This window comes from Tachyglossus aculeatus, chromosome X4 (assembly GCF_015852505.1).
Source record: "Tachyglossus aculeatus isolate mTacAcu1 chromosome X4, mTacAcu1.pri, whole genome shotgun sequence".
Lineage (NCBI taxonomy): Eukaryota > Metazoa > Chordata > Mammalia > Monotremata > Tachyglossidae > Tachyglossus > Tachyglossus aculeatus.
Window position 1 is genome coordinate 6,625,887 of NC_052098.1, and position 16,999 is coordinate 6,642,885.

A 16,999-nucleotide genomic window follows, 5' to 3' on the forward strand; every position below is an offset into this window, starting at 1 on the left:
GAGTCCCCGAACCCAGCAGGGAATGAAACCGCCTCAGGGACCCCTGAGCCACCAAAGGCAGGCGGCAGCCTTGGGGGAGATAAGGTCAGGGTGGGCTGAGACAGGTCTCTCAGTGCAGTGACCTGTACAGAGCTGGGGCAGCTCCAGGACTCCTGCCAGTCTAATGGGGACCAGGATGGGGTCGAGCCACTCTGGGTTTCCCGGCTCACCATTTCACAAACCATCAGAACCCCAGGGGGGCGGTTCCAGGACTGCCTCAGCCCCCAGAGGGTTGTTGACTAGCTGGGAGCTGGGCTCATCCGTCTGGAGCTTCTCTGGGGTTCCTGGGGCGTATCCCAAACCCCCATGGCAGTCTTGATAGACACCACGATGCCACGGAAATCTGGAATGCCGCTGGGGTCCCCCATGGGCTGGGTGAACTCTTGCATGTTGGGAACTGGCTGAGTCAGCATCTTGTCAAGCTACCCTTTATTCCTACCCAGGTACCAGACAGATGTCTGGAAGCCATTTCATTACCCAAAGCTGCAGGTCAGCTAGTGAAGCATTAAAATAACTAAATCCTCCCAGCCACTTGCCGTTTTGCTTTAGCCTGGGAACAAATCTCCTGTTTTGGGTATTTCTGAGGTCTTCATTGCCATTGATGATAAAATGTTTCCCTGGGATATGCTTTTCAACTCTGACTTGCTGGTTTCTAGGGAAGGGATTACATAGGGTTGCTATGCATATCTTACTCCATTGTCTCTATAAGGAGGCCCTTCTTCCTTTTCCCACCTTGAACTCCCTAAGCTTGAATCTCCAAGCCCTTCCAATACGCTGTCATTCAGCAGGATTTCTAGATTTCTTCTCACATTCAACTGCCATTATTTTGCTTCATTACGGCCCTGAGGACACCACAGAAATTCCCACAAGCCTCAGGGAAACCTGATCGGAGTCTAACCTGCCAACTGAAAAACGCACTTCCTTGCCAAGAATGTAAGCAGCTTTTCTACAGAACAGTCTCTAGACGAGAACGCCAGAGGCTTCGAAGATGGGGCATTCAGGCACAGGACAGATCAATCACTCAATGGTATTTACTGAGCGCTTACTGTGTGCAGAGCACTGCACTAAGCATTTGGGAGAGGACAATATAACAAGAGTTGATAGACACTCTCCCTGTCCACAACTAGATCCACTCACTAGGGCCCTGGCCCTTGCTGAAAACTTTCTCCCCAGCCAAGAACTCCCACTGAACTGCCTGCTCCTGTGCAGGACCCTTCCCTCAGAGCGAATTCCCCACCTAGGATTCGGTTCTCCACAGAAGCCCTCAATTCCAAGATTTCACTCTGAGGAATTTGGCCTCCATCTGCCTGCTAAGGGGCACAGATGTAGCACTCTTGCCCACATCCCGCCTCTGGCCTGGAACACCCTCCTCCTCATATCTGACAGACAATGACTCTTCCCACCTTCCAAGCCCCTTCACCATCCACCCTCCGCCATCACCTTGCCCCTTCCTACCCTCTTTCTACATCCCAGGCCACACACTCCGCTCCTCTGGTGTTAAACTTCTCACTGTGCCTCCATCTCGCCTGTCTTGCTGCCAACCCTTGGCCCACATCCTACCTCTGGCCTGGAACGCCCTCCCTCCTCAAATCCAACAAGCAATCACTCTTCCCCAATTCAAAGCCCTATTGAAGGCGCACCTCCTCCAAGAGGCCTTCCCAGCAAAGCCCCCTGTTCCTCAGCTCCCCGTCCCGTCAGCGTCCCCTCGACTTGCTCTCTTTGTTCTCCCCCCCCAATCCACAGCACACACACACATATATATGTATAGATCTATAATTCTATTTATTTATATTGATGCCTGTTTACTTGATTTGAAGTCTGTCTCCCCCACTCTAGAGTGTAAGCCCATTGTGGGCAAGGATTGTCTCTCTTTATTGCTGTACTGTACTTTCCACACGCTTAGTACAGTGCTCCGCACACAGTAAGTGCTCAAAAAATACGACTGAATGAATGAAGCCTCGTTGAAGGCTTATCTCCTCCAAAAGGCCTTCTCTAAGTCTTTCTTTCCTCTTCCCCCACTCCCTTCTACGTTGCTCTGACTTGCTCCCTTTATTCATCCTCCCTCCCAGCCCCACAGTACTTATGTATATATCTGTAATTGATTTTTATTAATGTCTGACTCCCCCCTCTAGCCTCTAAGCTGGTTGTGGGCAGGGAGTATGTCTGTTTATTGTTGTATTGTACTCTCCATTCAACTGTATTTACTGAGTGCTACTGTGAGCAGAGCTCTCCCAAGTGCTCTGCACACAGTAAGCAGTCCATAAATACAACTGACTGACTGACTGAATGAATGAATTTCCCATCAAGGACTCGGTTCTCCACAGAAGCACTATTTCCCAGATTTCACCCTGGGGAATTTGGCCTCAATAATAACAATAATAATGTTGGTATTAAGTGCTTACTATGTGCCAAGCACTGTTCTAAGTGCTGGAGTGGATACAAGGTAATCAGGTTGTCCCACGTGGGGCTCACAGTCTTCATCCCCATTTTACAGACGAGGGAACTAAGGCCCAGAGAAGTTAAGTGACTTGCCCAAAGTCACACATCTGACAAGTGGCAGAGCCGGGATTTGAACCCACGACCTCTGACTCCAAAACCCAGGCTCTTTCCACTGAGCCACGCTGCTTCCATCCGTCTGCTTGGGAGCAGATATAGTACCTGTTATCCTTCCAAACACACAAAAATGCTTCTATCGGAATAACAAATCAAACCAAATGACAAGGATCTCCTCTCTGCCAAGGCTGCCTCAACGGTTTGGGCAGAGCACCTTTTGGGGAAGAGGCTGAGGTGACAGGGTACCCATGGAAATTTCTACAAGGAAAAGTCGTATGCACATTAGCACCTAAGCGTGAACTCTCAGAGACCAAGGCGTTAAAAGCAGTCTTAAAGTCAGGTTGTCCTGCTCCTACAGAACTAACCGGCTGCCTAACATAAAACACAACTAATTTAATGCTTGGCTGCAGTCTCCTGCAGACTTGGTTAAAGAGTTAAATGGCATTCTCAAGCCAGAATATGGACTGGGAAATTGCCAGCCAACAGGGAGGGGAAGAGAAAAGGCAGCAGGGCTTGTGGCTACAGGGAGAGACGGGGCTGACTTTGCCAGCTCTTCCCAGTGCTGAGCTGGCTATTCTGAATGCAAGTCACACATCTTGCCAAGTTCAGTCAACTTCTCAGTTAATGTTGAACGGTTGGGATCTGGCACGCAATCAATCAAGGGTATTTACTGAGTGCTTACTGGGTGCAAAGCACTGTACTCAGTGCTAGGGAGAGGATAATATAACAGAGTTGGTAGATGAGGTCAGATCACCCCACCCTTCGCCCCCCCCCCCCCCCCCCCCGCAAAAAAAATCAGCTGCATGAAGAGTGGAAGGGAACCACAAAAGGAAGAAGATGATGGATAAAGAGTACCTTGGGCTGTTAAATCACCTGACTAGAACCCCACTCGAAAAGCCACTTTAAGCCTGAGGGAAGTCGAGAAAGCTACTCAAAAATTCTGTCCCTGAACATTACGTAACCGTAACTTAACAAAGTTACCTGAAACATGGAGGCGTGTTGTATAAGGAAGAATTCCCAACTTGCACTTTGTAGTCTAATACTGATGGGCACTCTTTCAGTGCAAATCCCAGCAAGTCTTCCCGTATTATAACCACTGTGACTCCAGCTGAACCAACGTTCTTCTGAGCACCAGCAAAAATGACCCCAAACTTTAAAACAAAATACGATTTAAGGATTTTTAGTTGCAGCCACTGGCTATCCACAAACACAATCAAAGCCTGAAACCTCCTTTCAAAAGACAGTAGTTTTCTAAATGAATGAGTGGGGTTAGTTTCTACAGCTCACCACCCTTTTGCAGTGAGGGAAAAACAATCCTCAGATAGACCTAGCAAACCAGTGTCCTTCCCACTCCCACTGACAACAGATTGTAAATTCATTTCCCATCATGATTTAATCCTTCTTTAAAAGGGAGTGATTCATGTTTAAAAAAAAAAATCATCACTTCGTAATCAACTATCTGTCCCGGCAATAAACTCTCCTCAAAGTTCTTAACAGACGTATTGGACTTGATGACCTGCAGAAGTACTCTTTGTCCAGAAACGCTCTGGACATATTACTCCCCTCCTCAAAAACCTCCAATGGCTACCGATCAATCTGCGCATCAAGCAGAAACTCCTCACCCTGGGCTTCAAGGCTGTCCATCACCTCGCCCCCTCCTACCTCACCTCCCTTCTCTCCTTCTACTGCCCAGCCCGCACCCTCCGCTCCTCCACCACTAATCTCCTCACTGTACCTCGCTCTCGCCTGTCCCGCCATCGACCCCCGGCCCACGTCATCCCCCGGGCCTGGAATGCCCTCCCTCTGCCCATCCGCCAAGCTAGCTCTCTTCCTCCCTTCAAGGCCCTGCTGAGAGCTCACCTCCTCCAGGAGGCCTTCCCAGACTGAGCCCCTTCTTTCCTCTCCCCTCGTCCCCCTCTCCATCCCCCCGTCTTACCTCCTTCCCTTCCCCACAGCACCTGTATATATGTATATATGGTTGTACATATTTATTACTCTATTCATTTATTTATTTATTTATTTTACTTGTACATTTCTATCCTACTTATTTTATTTTGTTGGTATGTTTGGTTCTGTTCTCTGTCTCCCCCTTTTAGACTGTGAGCCCACTGTTGGGTAGGGACTGTCTCTATGTGATGCCAATTTGTACTTCCCAAGCGCTTAGTACAGTGCTCTGCACATAGTAAGCGCTCAATAAATACGATTGATTGATTGATTGATTGATTGATTGGCATTCAAAGCTATAGTTGCAGGATTGTGATGGGTTTGTTTGTGGGTTTTTTGTTTTTTTTCTGGTCCTCTTATTATATAGGCCTTGGGGCAAGTCAATTTTATTTCTTTTGTTTATAAAAGACAACATGGAGAAGGAGCATGGCCTAGTGGAAAAAAGCATGGGCCTGGGAGTCAGAAGGTCATGGGTTCTACTCCTGGCTCTGCCCCTTCTCTGCTCTGTGACCTTGGGCAAGTCATTTCACTTCTCTGTGCCTCGGTTACTTCATTTGTAAAATGGGGATTGAGACTGTGAGCCCCAGGTGGAACAGGGACTGTCCAACTTGATCTGCTTGCACTCCACCTCGATCATCCTAGCGCTTAGTACAATGCCTGGCACATAGCACTTAACAAATATCACCGTTATTATTAGTATTATTATTATTAATAACAATGGGGACAGACAACAATGAAAGCTGACTTCACTTCAAAGTCAGATACTGGGACAGAGTTTTGCCTTTCATTCCAGGTGGTTCTCACTTTATGGGTCTCTTTCTGGGGGGTCTATGGTGGTTGCTTAGTCTGGGGCTCCCGAGGCTGCCAAAACAGGATCTGCTGTTGCGCACTCTGCCCAGCAGGACTCATTGAAGTGGCCTGGAGTAATTGTACCCAGACTGACCCCAGACTCAAAAACAGTGAGCATCAGGGTATGCACAATGTCCTTGCACTGTGTACAGGGAATGAGCCAGAATCCCCCCTCGATTTGGCTTGCAGAGAAATGACATCTTTGAAGCTGTACCTTTGAGATATCCACAGGCTTGGACAAGAAATTTGAGGACATGTCACAGACCAGGACCGCTCCCTTGACGTCCGGTACAAAATCAAACTCCACTCCATGGACAGTCTCGTTCGCACAGTAATACACGTAGGACGCATCTGGGTTCAGGTTCCAGCTACCTGGATCAGGAATTTCTGGGACAGAAACAGATTAGAGTGAGGACTCCATTTTGGATTTTATTATTATTACTGTTATTATTACTATTATAGTAGTTGTGGAGTGTGTTAAGTGCTTACTGTGTCTGTGTGCCAAGCACTGTACTAAGATCATCAGGTCCCACATGGGGCTCACAGCCTAAATAGGAGAGAGAAGGCCCGTTTTGCCAATGAGGGAATTGAGGCACAGAGAAGTTGAGTGACTTGTCCAAGGTCACACAGAAGGTAAGCGGAGGAGCCATCCCCGCTCTTTGATCTTGGCTCTTAAATGCATTTAAAAATGGGGCCAGGAATGGTGCCCTGCAAAAGCGATTAGTACGGTGCTTCGCACACAGTAAGAACTCAATAAATACGACTGAATAAATGAATACTTTCAATGAACCTAGCTGACCCCTTCTTCCCAGGAGAGCAGACAACCACCCCACCTTCTTTCCCAGTCAGTCACACCCCTGAGGAGCTGCATGCAGGGTGGAGAGGAATAATTGAACCCCCTAACCCATGGAAACCCAGCCAGAAGAATTGGGCCAAGAGTTTTCTGTTTCTGGGAACAGGACCCACACTGTTTCTGGGAAGTAGCACGGTCTAGTGGAAAGAGCCCAGGCCTGAGTGTCAGAGCACCTGGGTTCTCATCCTCGCTCCACCACCCATCTGCTGTGTGACTTTGGGCAAGTTATCTCACTTCGCTGCGCCTCAGCTCCCTCTCTCATCTGCAAAATGGGAATTCGATACCTGCTCTCCATCCTACTTAGAGTGTGAGCTCCGTGTGGGACCTGATGATCTTGTATCTACCCTAGTGCTTAGTACAGTGCTTGGCACCAACCAGCTTCTGCCCCACTTCCTTAGCTGGCCAACCTGCTTCTCCATGTGTTCCAAGAGTCTAGGGTTGCCAGACTGCAGGTCTGAGAAGATGGACAATGCCTCTTTGTGCCTGGTGTGACATTGTAAACAAAGTGGTTGGATGGTTTAAAAAAGCAGGGTGGGGGGAGGAGGGAGGAGGAGATGTGTTATTCCCTTAACAAGTGCCAAGCACTGTGTTAAGTGCTGGGATAATGCAATCTAATCCCACTGGACAAAGTCCCTGTCCCACAAGAGGATCACAGTCTAGGAGGTGATGGTGGGGGAATAGTGTGGAAGAATTAATTGTCAATCAGTGTTATTTATTGAGCACTTATTGGGCACAGAGCACTGTACTAAGTTCTTGGGAGAGTATGATTCAAGGAATTTGGAGTATAGAGGACGATCAATAAACACAATACCCCCCATTCCCTCGGACTATCCATTCTATCACAACTTCGGGGACACCGGGCTAAAGTAATGCCAGACAAGATGGTCTTGGGTAGACGGAATTCTCCTGCCCCACTATCAGTTGCCTTTCCCAGGTCACAATGACCAGGATGTGAAAGCGACTGCAATGGCTAATGATGAACCCCAGTGGTGGCCTTGCATGTGAGCTGGGCTTGGAATCAATGACCTATGTTCCAACTGGAGTTCTCTTCCCATCACCCTGTGTCGGAAAGGAGAAAGATTCTGCCCAGCCAGGGTGCAGTCTGGCAAGGAGAGGAAAACCCCGCCCTTCTAGGCCGGGAAGGGAAGGAATTTTCCTTCAACTTCATTGAGGAACTTTTAGAAGATAAAGTTAGCCAAATGACAAAGTACTCAGTGACCCCACACATCCCTAAAAGCTACTCCTCAGTAGTAATTGGCCAGCTGAGCGGGTTCGGGGTTGTTCTGCGCTTTTGAGTGCTCCGCTCCCGTGCCCTCCGGACCCTGGCACTCACTCGTGTAACTCTCAAGTTTGGGATGAACCACGTTCACAGTGGCGAACTTCTTGGCCTCTTCGGCTGCCTTGGCTGACCAGGCTCCCGTAACCACGTAGTCGGCACACCGCCCTTCTTTCAGCCGGATCAGGTTCAACGGGACCGCGCTGAACTGGCCTGATCCACCTCCTTGCACAAAAATCACTTTGTAGTTGTCAGGGACAATCCTGTGGGAAGCCGCATACGTCACAGACAGTTACGGGATTGGAGAGCTGGAAGGGATGCCCATCCCCCTGGCCCCAGAAATCAATCGATGGTATTTATTGAGCGCTTACTGTGTGCAGGGCACTGTACTAAGCGCTTGGGAGAGGACCGTACAACAGAGTCAGTCAACATGTTCCCTGCCCGCATTCCCTCCAGAAAGAGAACTCTGAGACAGAAAGGGTTGAAAGGCTGACCAAATTTTTCTGCTCTCTGGTACCACTCAACTCTGACTCCAAATGCTCATGCTCAGCAAAATAAAATGCTCCAGAGTTTCCTAGAGAAGCCACAACTGGGAGCAAAAGCACCACAAATTCAAGAAGGGGAGAGATATTTTCAGCTTTTCATTCACACAGGACGACCCACAACGACTTCCATTCGGTCCGTTTAAAAAATGCTCTGCGCTCGGCTGGGTTGCATAAGTACTAGGGAAGTAAGTGTTTCTCCTCCTCCCATGCATCAACACGTTCTAGGCTGACTACAGTCCATTCTCGGGTGCCATCTTTTCCCCCACACACAGGAGAGAAATTAGCCCCACTAAATAATCAGGCATAATAAACTTCTCCAATATTTCGCAAATCCCACCAACACTTACTGCGGGGCCAAATTCCCTGTGAGTGTTTAATGAGGAGTTTCCTTTCACTTCTAACTCCATCCCTTTATTTTTACACCAGTTTTCTTTAAAAGTATCCAAGACACTTTTCTTCATTTGTCTTGAGGCATTTTTGAGTTGCCTTGGGCAGGTCAACAAATCTTCCCACTAAACTGTCCTCCCCGAAACAGGGCTGGGAATATGCAGACTGAACTCAATTAAACAAAGGATATTTTCAGCGTGCCTGAAAATCTAAACTACAACTTGAAAAATATTTTTTGTAGTTATAAAAAAACTTACAGCAATTCACGGATAAGGCTCTCTGTTGTAGTAACAATTTTCGAGAAATCAGGTGATCTATGGCTCATTTCTGTGGGAAACAAAATACATTTTTGCTATACAACCAAAATACATGAGGGCACAGTTTAAGTTTTTCTAATTGATTATGAAGGGGAAATTCCAGTTATATTATAATCCATTCATTTTTTTAACTTGAACTCCCATGGTGATTCATTCAATTCATGGTAATAATCTAATTCATTTGTTTTCCATTTTATAACAAAAAAATCCTCCACCAAGTGGCTTTATCATCAGGGCAAAGTGGCTTTTCAAGTGGCATTTTCTTCTCCTAATCCCCAGGAGGAATTGATTCATATTATGCAGTAATTAGATCCCCAATCCATCTCTTTCTCAAATTTCAAATGTGTTTGTTTTTCTCTCAAGTAAAATGGGTAAAAGGTATATCACACAGTACCTCTTGGTTCAGCAGCAGTGAATATAGTTCTACCTTAAAGACTCAGAGAATGAATAATGCAGACTCAATCTAGAGATCTGGACAGATTTAAAGAGCAAACAATACGCAGTTAAATATCCTAGAGTCCTGGGGAACTTCCAGTATGTTTGTGCAAGTGTTTTTTCCCCCCCTACAGACAAAAGTCTCAGAAAGTAGTTGTCATCTAGTTCCAAGCTTGGTGATACGATTCCTTCAATAATATTGACCCCAGAGACGTGAGGTGGAGATTCTCAACAGGGTGGAATCACAAGCTTAGCCCTTCTCTTCCCTTAGCACACTGCTCTGCATACAGTAAGCGCTCAATAGATACCACTGATTGATTGCCTTACTTTTCCTAGCCTAGGGTTTGGCCCTTCTACCTTACTTTCAATTACTGAGATTTGCTGAGCATCTGATGGGGACTTATTGTTTGCTGATTAGTCAATCAATAGTATTTATTGAGCACTTGCTGTGTGGCAGAGCACTTTACTAAACACTTCGGAGAGAACAATAGTTAATATCAATCAATCAATGATATTTATTGAGCACTTACTATGTGCAGAGCACTGTGCTAAGCACTTGGGAGAGTACAATACAACAGAGAAGCAGCATGGACTAGAGGAAAGAGCATGGGCTGGGAGTCAGAGGACCTGGGTTCTAAACCGGGCTCCGGCACTTGTCTGCTGTGTGATTGCGGGCAAATCACTTCACCTTTTGGTGTCTCAGTTTCCTCATCTGTAAAATGAGGATTAAGACTGTGAGCCCCATGTGAGACATGGACTTTTGTCCAACCTGATTATCTTGTACCTACCCCAGGGTTTAGTACAGTGCCTGGCACATAGAAAGCACTTAACAAATAGTAGTAAAAAAAAAAAGGCAGTAGACATGCTCCCTGCCCAGATGGAACTTACAATCTAAAGGAATGCTTTCCTATTTTGCCAAGAATTGGCAAGAGTCCCAAAATGACGGAGTTGAAAGGTGGTGAATTTTAGGCCTCAGAGGACTTCTTCCCCTCCTTCCCCTTGCCCCATAGCATGGCCCAGACTGTTTTCTTCCTAGAACTGCCAGAACTGTTTTCAAATCCAGTCCTGATGACCAGGGGAACGGGTCAGCTACATCTGGAAAACTCACTGAATCCCCAAACAGCCTTACCAAGAACACTTATCCCAAGTCCTTTGTAGTCCAACAATTCTTTCTCTACTTCCAGCAATACCTGCAGAAAAAGTCAAAGAAAACAAGGTTTCATTACTGGGCATACTAGACAAATTATCCACCTCGGGTCACTCAGACCCCATTTGCAAAGCTATTCATTCAGATACAAACCTGAGATACAAACCTGGGATCAAATACCAATTACCAAAATACAGTTTGCATTGTAGGAAGTTGTTAATACTGTGTTTGTTGATGATAACTTGGGGTGGGGAGGAGGAGGAAGAAAGGGTTTGCCAGAAATAGGAAAAGGGGTCACTTACGTTTTAAACTAATTCACCAAGCAGAGGGTAGTAAATTCTGCTTAAACCCTTTCGGGGAAAAAAATTAAGATTTTGATGTAAGATTTTACTTTTGTCTACTGTAAGATTTCTCTAATTTTGGAAAAACAGTCAGAGAATATGAGACTCAGGTGAGAAGTTTAGAGATCACCTGGTCCAGCCCCCAGCACCAAAACATATGTTCACAGGATCAAGTGCCAAATCCATCAATGAATGGCATTTTTTGAGCACTCTCTGTGTGCAAAGTGCTTGGGAGAGTACAATACAACAGAGTTGGTAGACACATTCCCCGCCCACAACAAATTTAGAGTCTAGAGGGACAAAAGATCCTAAATGATTAGCAGGGAAAGAAGCAACCAGCCCCACAGCTCCATAAAAGAAATTCAGCATATTGGAAAGGAACAGAAAGCCAATGTAAATCAATAGGCACCTACTTTGTGCAGAGAACTGCACTTGCCTTGGAAGTGTACAACAGAGTTGAAGAACAGGAAGGAGCTAGAAAATAGTCTAGTGAGGGAGGCGAACAGTAAATTACAGCTGGAAGGGGGAAGAGAATGTGGCACGATAGATAATGGATATATAGCAAAGTGTTGTGTTTACCTGCTGAGGTGCTAGGAGGAAGGAAGGAAAATGACTCAGGGAAGGCCTCTTGGAGGAGGTGGAGTGGAAAACAAAAGTGCTGACAGAGCCAAACCTTTAGGGGGCGAACTCAAAACTGGTCACTACCTGACAACCAAGTCATCTCCGGGCCTAGTGGAAAAAGCCCGGGCCTGGGAGTCAGAAGGACCTTGGTTCTAATTCCAGCTCTGCCATTTGTCTGCTGTGTAACCTTGGGCAAGTCATCTAATTTCTCTAGGCCTCAGCTACCTCACCTGTAAAATGAGGATTAAGACTGTGAGCCCCACATGCAACAAGGACTGTGTGCAACCTGATTTAGCTTGTATCTACCCCAGCGTTTAGTGCACTGCATGGCACATAGTAAGTACTTAACAAATAACATAAAACAAGGGGGCAGAGAAACTACAGCAGTGGCTGTAAAAAAAGTCAGTGGCTACTAATGTGTTTTGCCCCAAAATGGAGTCCGAAGTTCTAGTTCACGATTGAGGCTATGGTGCTGTGATTCACAAAGCAGGGTCTTGCTTGGCTGGGTAGCATTATTATTCATGTTAGCAATATGTCCAAATTTTTTCTAATGCTGGCTGCTTTGCTTTTCAATCAATCTAACAATCCATATTACGTACTGAGTGTCTCTTCTGTGCACAGCACTTTATTAAGTGCTTGGGAGAGTCCAATAGAGTTAGTAGACATGACCCCTGTCCTCAAGAAACTTACAATATAGTTGTTGAGACAGGCAAATATAGGGGGAAGTGACAGAGTTTTTTAAGATGTGTACATACGTTGGGGAGAGAGATAGGGGCTTGGGAAAGCTTTGCTTTCTAAAAGGCATCTGTGAAGTCTTCCTATTTAAAGAAAAGCATTCACATTTCTCTGAAGCACAGCTAAATTCTTCAATCTGGGGGTTTTCACCCCCTAAAAAATGTATTTTACTGCTGAAAAAGTCACCTCTCTAAAAGCCGAGTTCACCTGTTCGAACTTTTCAACCATAGCCACTTTCTCTTCCCCTAAGAACTTAAGAGAATTGTTTACTACAGGTCAGTGGATTACAGAATTGGAAAGAACTTCACTGGCAAAAAGATACCTCAAACAGGAAACCTTACTAGGAGCAAGTAAATCCATGAGAGACAAGGATATCTCACGGGTCACAGTCAAAGACCCGGATGCTACCGATGAGGACCTTGCACCCATGTGTGGTGGCACGAAGAGTAGTGATGAAATTTTGTGAGCACCTACTGAATGCAATGGAGAATTGGCCCACATCCTACCTATGGCCAGGAATGCCCTCCGGCCTCACATCTGCCAAACTAGCACACTTCCTCCCTTCAAAGCCCTACTGAAAGCTCACCTCCTCCAGGAGGCCTTCCCAAAAGAAGCCCTTTTCCTCTGCTCCTCCTCCCCCCCCCATCGCCTCGACTCCCTCCCTCTGCTCTACCCCCCTCCCCGCCCCACAGCACTTGTGTATAGATGTGCATATTTACTGTTCTATTTATTTTACTGATGATGTATATATATCTATAATTCTATTTATTTATATTGATGCTACTTGTTTTGTTTTGTTGTCTGTCTCCCCCCTTCTAAACTATGACACATTGTTGGGTAGGGATTGTCTGTATCTGTTGCCGAACTGTACTTTCCAAGCGCTTAGTACAGTGCTCTGCACACAGTAAGTGCTCAATAAATACGACTGAATGAACAGACGGAGAAGAATAACAGAAGTACAAGAGACACGTGCCCTGTCCGCAAGGAGTTTACACAATCTACTGAGGGAGACCGACAGGGAGCTATTTCACAAGCAGTGGAATCAGAAGAAAACTGAATGTTCAATAAATACCACTAATCGTCCTCTAGAGCGTCGGCCTGCTGTGGGCAGGGGGCGTGTCTACCAACTGTGTTGCACTGTAATCTCCCAGACACTCAGAACGGTGCCCTGCACATAGTAAGTGCTCCATAAATACCACTGATGATGATGATGCTGTAAAAACACAAGCGGGAGAGTCGGCTGCGGAACTGAGTACCTTTGGGAGGCAATCTCTTGAAAACGGTGTCCCTCAACGACTGCTTTGAACTCTCTAAACCCAGGGATGCCTCTGTCACCGGCTTCGGTGGCAGGTCCCCTAGGGTGTAGTGCAGTGTCCTGCACGCCGCCAATGCTGGAAAATTGCTGTCGGCGACCCGCTAGATTTAACCGGGACCACCCACCTGGGGAACAGAAATGAAAACCATCTGGTCCTGGAGCTGGACAAGAGCCCGTCCGTCAGGCCCCATTCCAGTTCATTCATTCATTCGATTGTATTTATTGAGTGCTCACTGTGTGCAGAGCACCGGACTAAGAGCTTGGAAAGTACAATTCGGCAACAGAGAGACAATCCCCACCACCCAACGGGCTAGCCTTGCCTTAAGTCCTGAAAGTGAGAAGCAGCGTGGCTCAGTGGCAAGAGCCCGGGCTTGAGAGTCACAGGTCGTGGGTTCTAATCCCGACTCCACCACATAATAATAATAATAATAATAATAATAATAGCATTTGTTAAGCGCTTACTATGTGCCAAGCACTGTTCTAAGCGCTGGGGGAATACAAGGTAATCAAGTTGTCCTACATGGGGCTCACAGTCTTCATCCCCATTTTACAGATGAGGTAACTGAGGCCCAGAGAAGTGAAGTGACTTGCCCAGTCACACAGCTGACAAGTGGCGGAGCCGGGATTAGAACCCATGACCTCCGACTCCCAAGCCCGTGCTCTTTCCACTGAGCCACTGTGTGACCTTCGGCAAGTGACTTCACTTCTCTGGGCCTCAGTTCCCTCATCTGTAAAATGGGGATGAAGACTGTGAGCCCCACGTGGGACAACCTGATCACCTTGTATCTCCCCCAGTGCTTAGAACGGTGCTTTGCACAGAGTAAGCGTTTAACAAGTACCATCATCATTATTATTATTATTCCAGCAGGGTGAAAGCCAAGTTCCTGCTGTTGCGGATGAAGCGCGCCTCCAGCCCAGAGCCCCAGCGGCTCTTCCCGGGCCGCACCCACCGGCAGCAGCACCAACGGTAGCGACACTGTGAGACGGTGCCCTCGTGCAACTGCACGAGCTCCTCCGCAAGCGGCCACCGTTGGCAGTTCCTACTTTTCATTCATTCATTCAGTCGTATTTATTGAGCGCTTACTGTGTGCGAAGCACTGTACTAAGCGCTTGGAAAGTACAAGTTGGAAACATATAGAGACGGTCCCTAGCCAACAACGAGCTCACGGTCTAGAGGGGGAGACAGACATTAAGACAAATAGATAAAACAATAAATTACAGATATATACAGATAGATATATATGTGCTGTGGGGAGTCATTCATTCAGTCGTATTTACTGAGCGCTTACTGTGTGCGGAGCGCTGTACTAAGCGCTTGGGAAGTACAAGTTGGAAACATATAGAGACGGTCCCTACCCAACAACGAGCTCACGGTCTAGAGGGGGAGACAGACATTAAGACAAATAGATAAAAACAACCGAGGGGCTCCTGCGGGCGGTGGGGGGGACGGTGGAGGCTCACAATCCTGGTGCCAAGGAGGGCGGGGCGGGGAGGCCGAGGTGAATAGGCAGGGAAAAAGCGGCATTGCAACCCAGCTCGGGGGCTCTGGCATTGAATGACAGGGCACCCAACTGCCACCTTTCCTCCCGCCCCATTTCCTCTTCGCATTACCCTCGAGGAGCTCTCGGCACTTACCGAGCGCGGCAGCTTGGCCGGCCCCGGCCCGAAGTTCACCACCTGCCTTCGGGTGTCCATGGTGCTGAGCTTCCCGGCGACGGCGGAGACGGAGAGATAGCGACAGAGACTGGGAGGGAGGGAAAGGAGAGGAGACGAGAGCGAGAGGAGAGGAGATGAGAGCGAGAGGGGAGCGAAAGTTTAAGAGCGTCGGCCGGTTGCCCGCACCGTGGACGGCCCAGCGGTTTGGCGCGCTCTCTGCGGCTGCGGGGCTCCGGGCTCCCCACCCAGCGCTCCGACACTGCCCCCTCCCCTCAACTCCCGCTTTCCCATTGGCCCCTTTCACGGGCCCATTGTCTCCAAAGCTCCTCCGATTGGTGCCTTCGGCAAGACGCGCCGCCTCATTGGCCGTGGGGGAATGGCGGGGAGGGGAAGGCTGGGGGAGCTCCACGAGCAGGGGGCGTGATCCCCACATCTTAGTCTCCTTTCATTCTATAACTTCCCTGCCCGTGCAAGGCCGCCTCAAGATTGCACCATCCAAAAGACCGGCCGGAGCGGGAGACTCGACTCCCACAGCAGACCTGTTCCAACTCTCCCCTTCCCTAACCGAGCTGACTCCCCTCTCTTTCATTCTTTGACGAGTGGAAGGGGGGAAGAAAGGGAAGGGGAAAAAAGTTGGGGTTATTTTGAAGCGAACCACAAATCTCATTCCTTCCCAGTGCTTACTATAGTGCTTTGCGCACCATAAAAGACTAGTAATCATCATGATGATGGTATCTGTTAAGCTCTTACTATGTGCCAAGCACTGTTCTCGTTGCTGGGGTAGATACAGGGTAATCAGGTTGTCCCACGTGGGGCTCACGGTCTTAGTCCCCCTTGCACAGAGGAGGTATCTGAGGCATAGAGAAGTTAAGTGGTTTGCCCAAGGTCACACAGCAGACAGGTGGCAGAGTCCGGATTAGAACCCACGTCCTTTGACTCCCAAGCCCGGGCTCTTTTCACTAAACCACAATGCTTCTCTTAAGAAATGCCACTAATAATTGTGATATTTGTAAGCGCTTACTGTGTGCCAAGCACTGTACTAAGCGCTGGGGTGGATAGAAGCAAATCTGGTTGGACACAGTCCCTGTCCTAGTACTGCTACCTCCTCCACAGCAGCAGGAGGGATGACTTTGGAACTCTCGTGGGGACACTACCCAGACACTCGAGCTGTGAATCAGAATTAAGGCTGTACTTCACCCAAATCAGATCTGGAACTTCTTGGGGATTTGTTTTGGACTGGAAGTGTCTTTTCAACTGACCATGGCTGGGGGTGGAGGAGACCTCCATTCAGTTCCTTCAGTCTTATTTATTAAGCGCTTACTGTGTGCACAGCACTGTACTAACCGCTTGGAAAAGTACAATACAATAAAGAGTGACTATCCCTGCCCACAACGAGCTCACAGTCTGAAGGGGCGGGGGGGGGGGGGGGACAGACATCAATACAAATAAATAAAATTACAAATATATACACAAGTGCTGTGGGGCTGGGAGAAGAGGGAAGAGTAAAGAGAGCAAGTTAGGGCGATGCAGGAGAAAGCGGGAGATGAAAAGTGGGGCTTAGTCTGGGAAGGCCTGAGGTGAGAATGGGCGGGGTAAACAGGAGGGGAGGAACAGGAACATGGAGACAGCAAGCAAGAAGGATTGCTTTCGTGCTTTATATTTCTTTCTCAACATGAAAGATATTGACAATATCGGCAAGGCCAGTGGGTAGAGCACGGGCCTGGGAGTCAGAAGGTCATGGGTTCTAATCCCAGCTCCACCACTTGTCTGCTGTGTGACCTTGGGTAAATCATTTTATTTCTCTGGGCTTCAGTTACCTCAACTGTAAAATGGGGATTGAGACTGTGAGCCCCACATGGGGCAGGGACTGTATCCAACTCAATTTGCTTATATCCACCCCAGCGCTTAGTACAGTGCCTGGCACATAGTAAGCACTTAACAAATACCATTATTATTATTATTATTATAGTTGTTGTCTTACTGGGA

The 16,999-nt window shown here is 47.7% G+C and overlaps 1 protein-coding gene across 2 annotated transcripts in view; it reads right to left on the reverse strand.

Moving 5' to 3' along the window:
* The window catches only part of PSAT1 (phosphoserine aminotransferase 1), a 31,058-nt gene extending 15,852 nt beyond the window's left edge, over positions 1-15,206 (reverse strand). Inside the window, exons 1-6 of one of the 2 annotated variants that reach the window (XM_038769762.1) lie at positions 14,993-15,206; positions 10,328-10,388; positions 8,704-8,773; positions 7,572-7,777; positions 5,600-5,772; positions 3,574-3,743 (exon numbers count right to left, since the gene is read on the reverse strand). In XM_038769762.1, the coding sequence (XP_038625690.1) occupies positions 3,574-3,743; positions 5,600-5,772; positions 7,572-7,777; positions 8,704-8,773; positions 10,328-10,388; positions 14,993-15,052 (740 nt within the window). In that variant the 5' untranslated portion in view covers positions 15,053-15,206. Of the gene's footprint in view, positions 1-3,573; positions 3,744-5,599; positions 5,773-7,571; positions 7,778-8,703; positions 8,774-9,157; positions 9,235-10,327; positions 10,389-14,992 lie in introns of those variants that run through there. The other variant, XM_038769763.1, reaches the window with a different exon arrangement.
* Between the last annotated feature and the right edge of the window lie 1,793 nt (positions 15,207-16,999).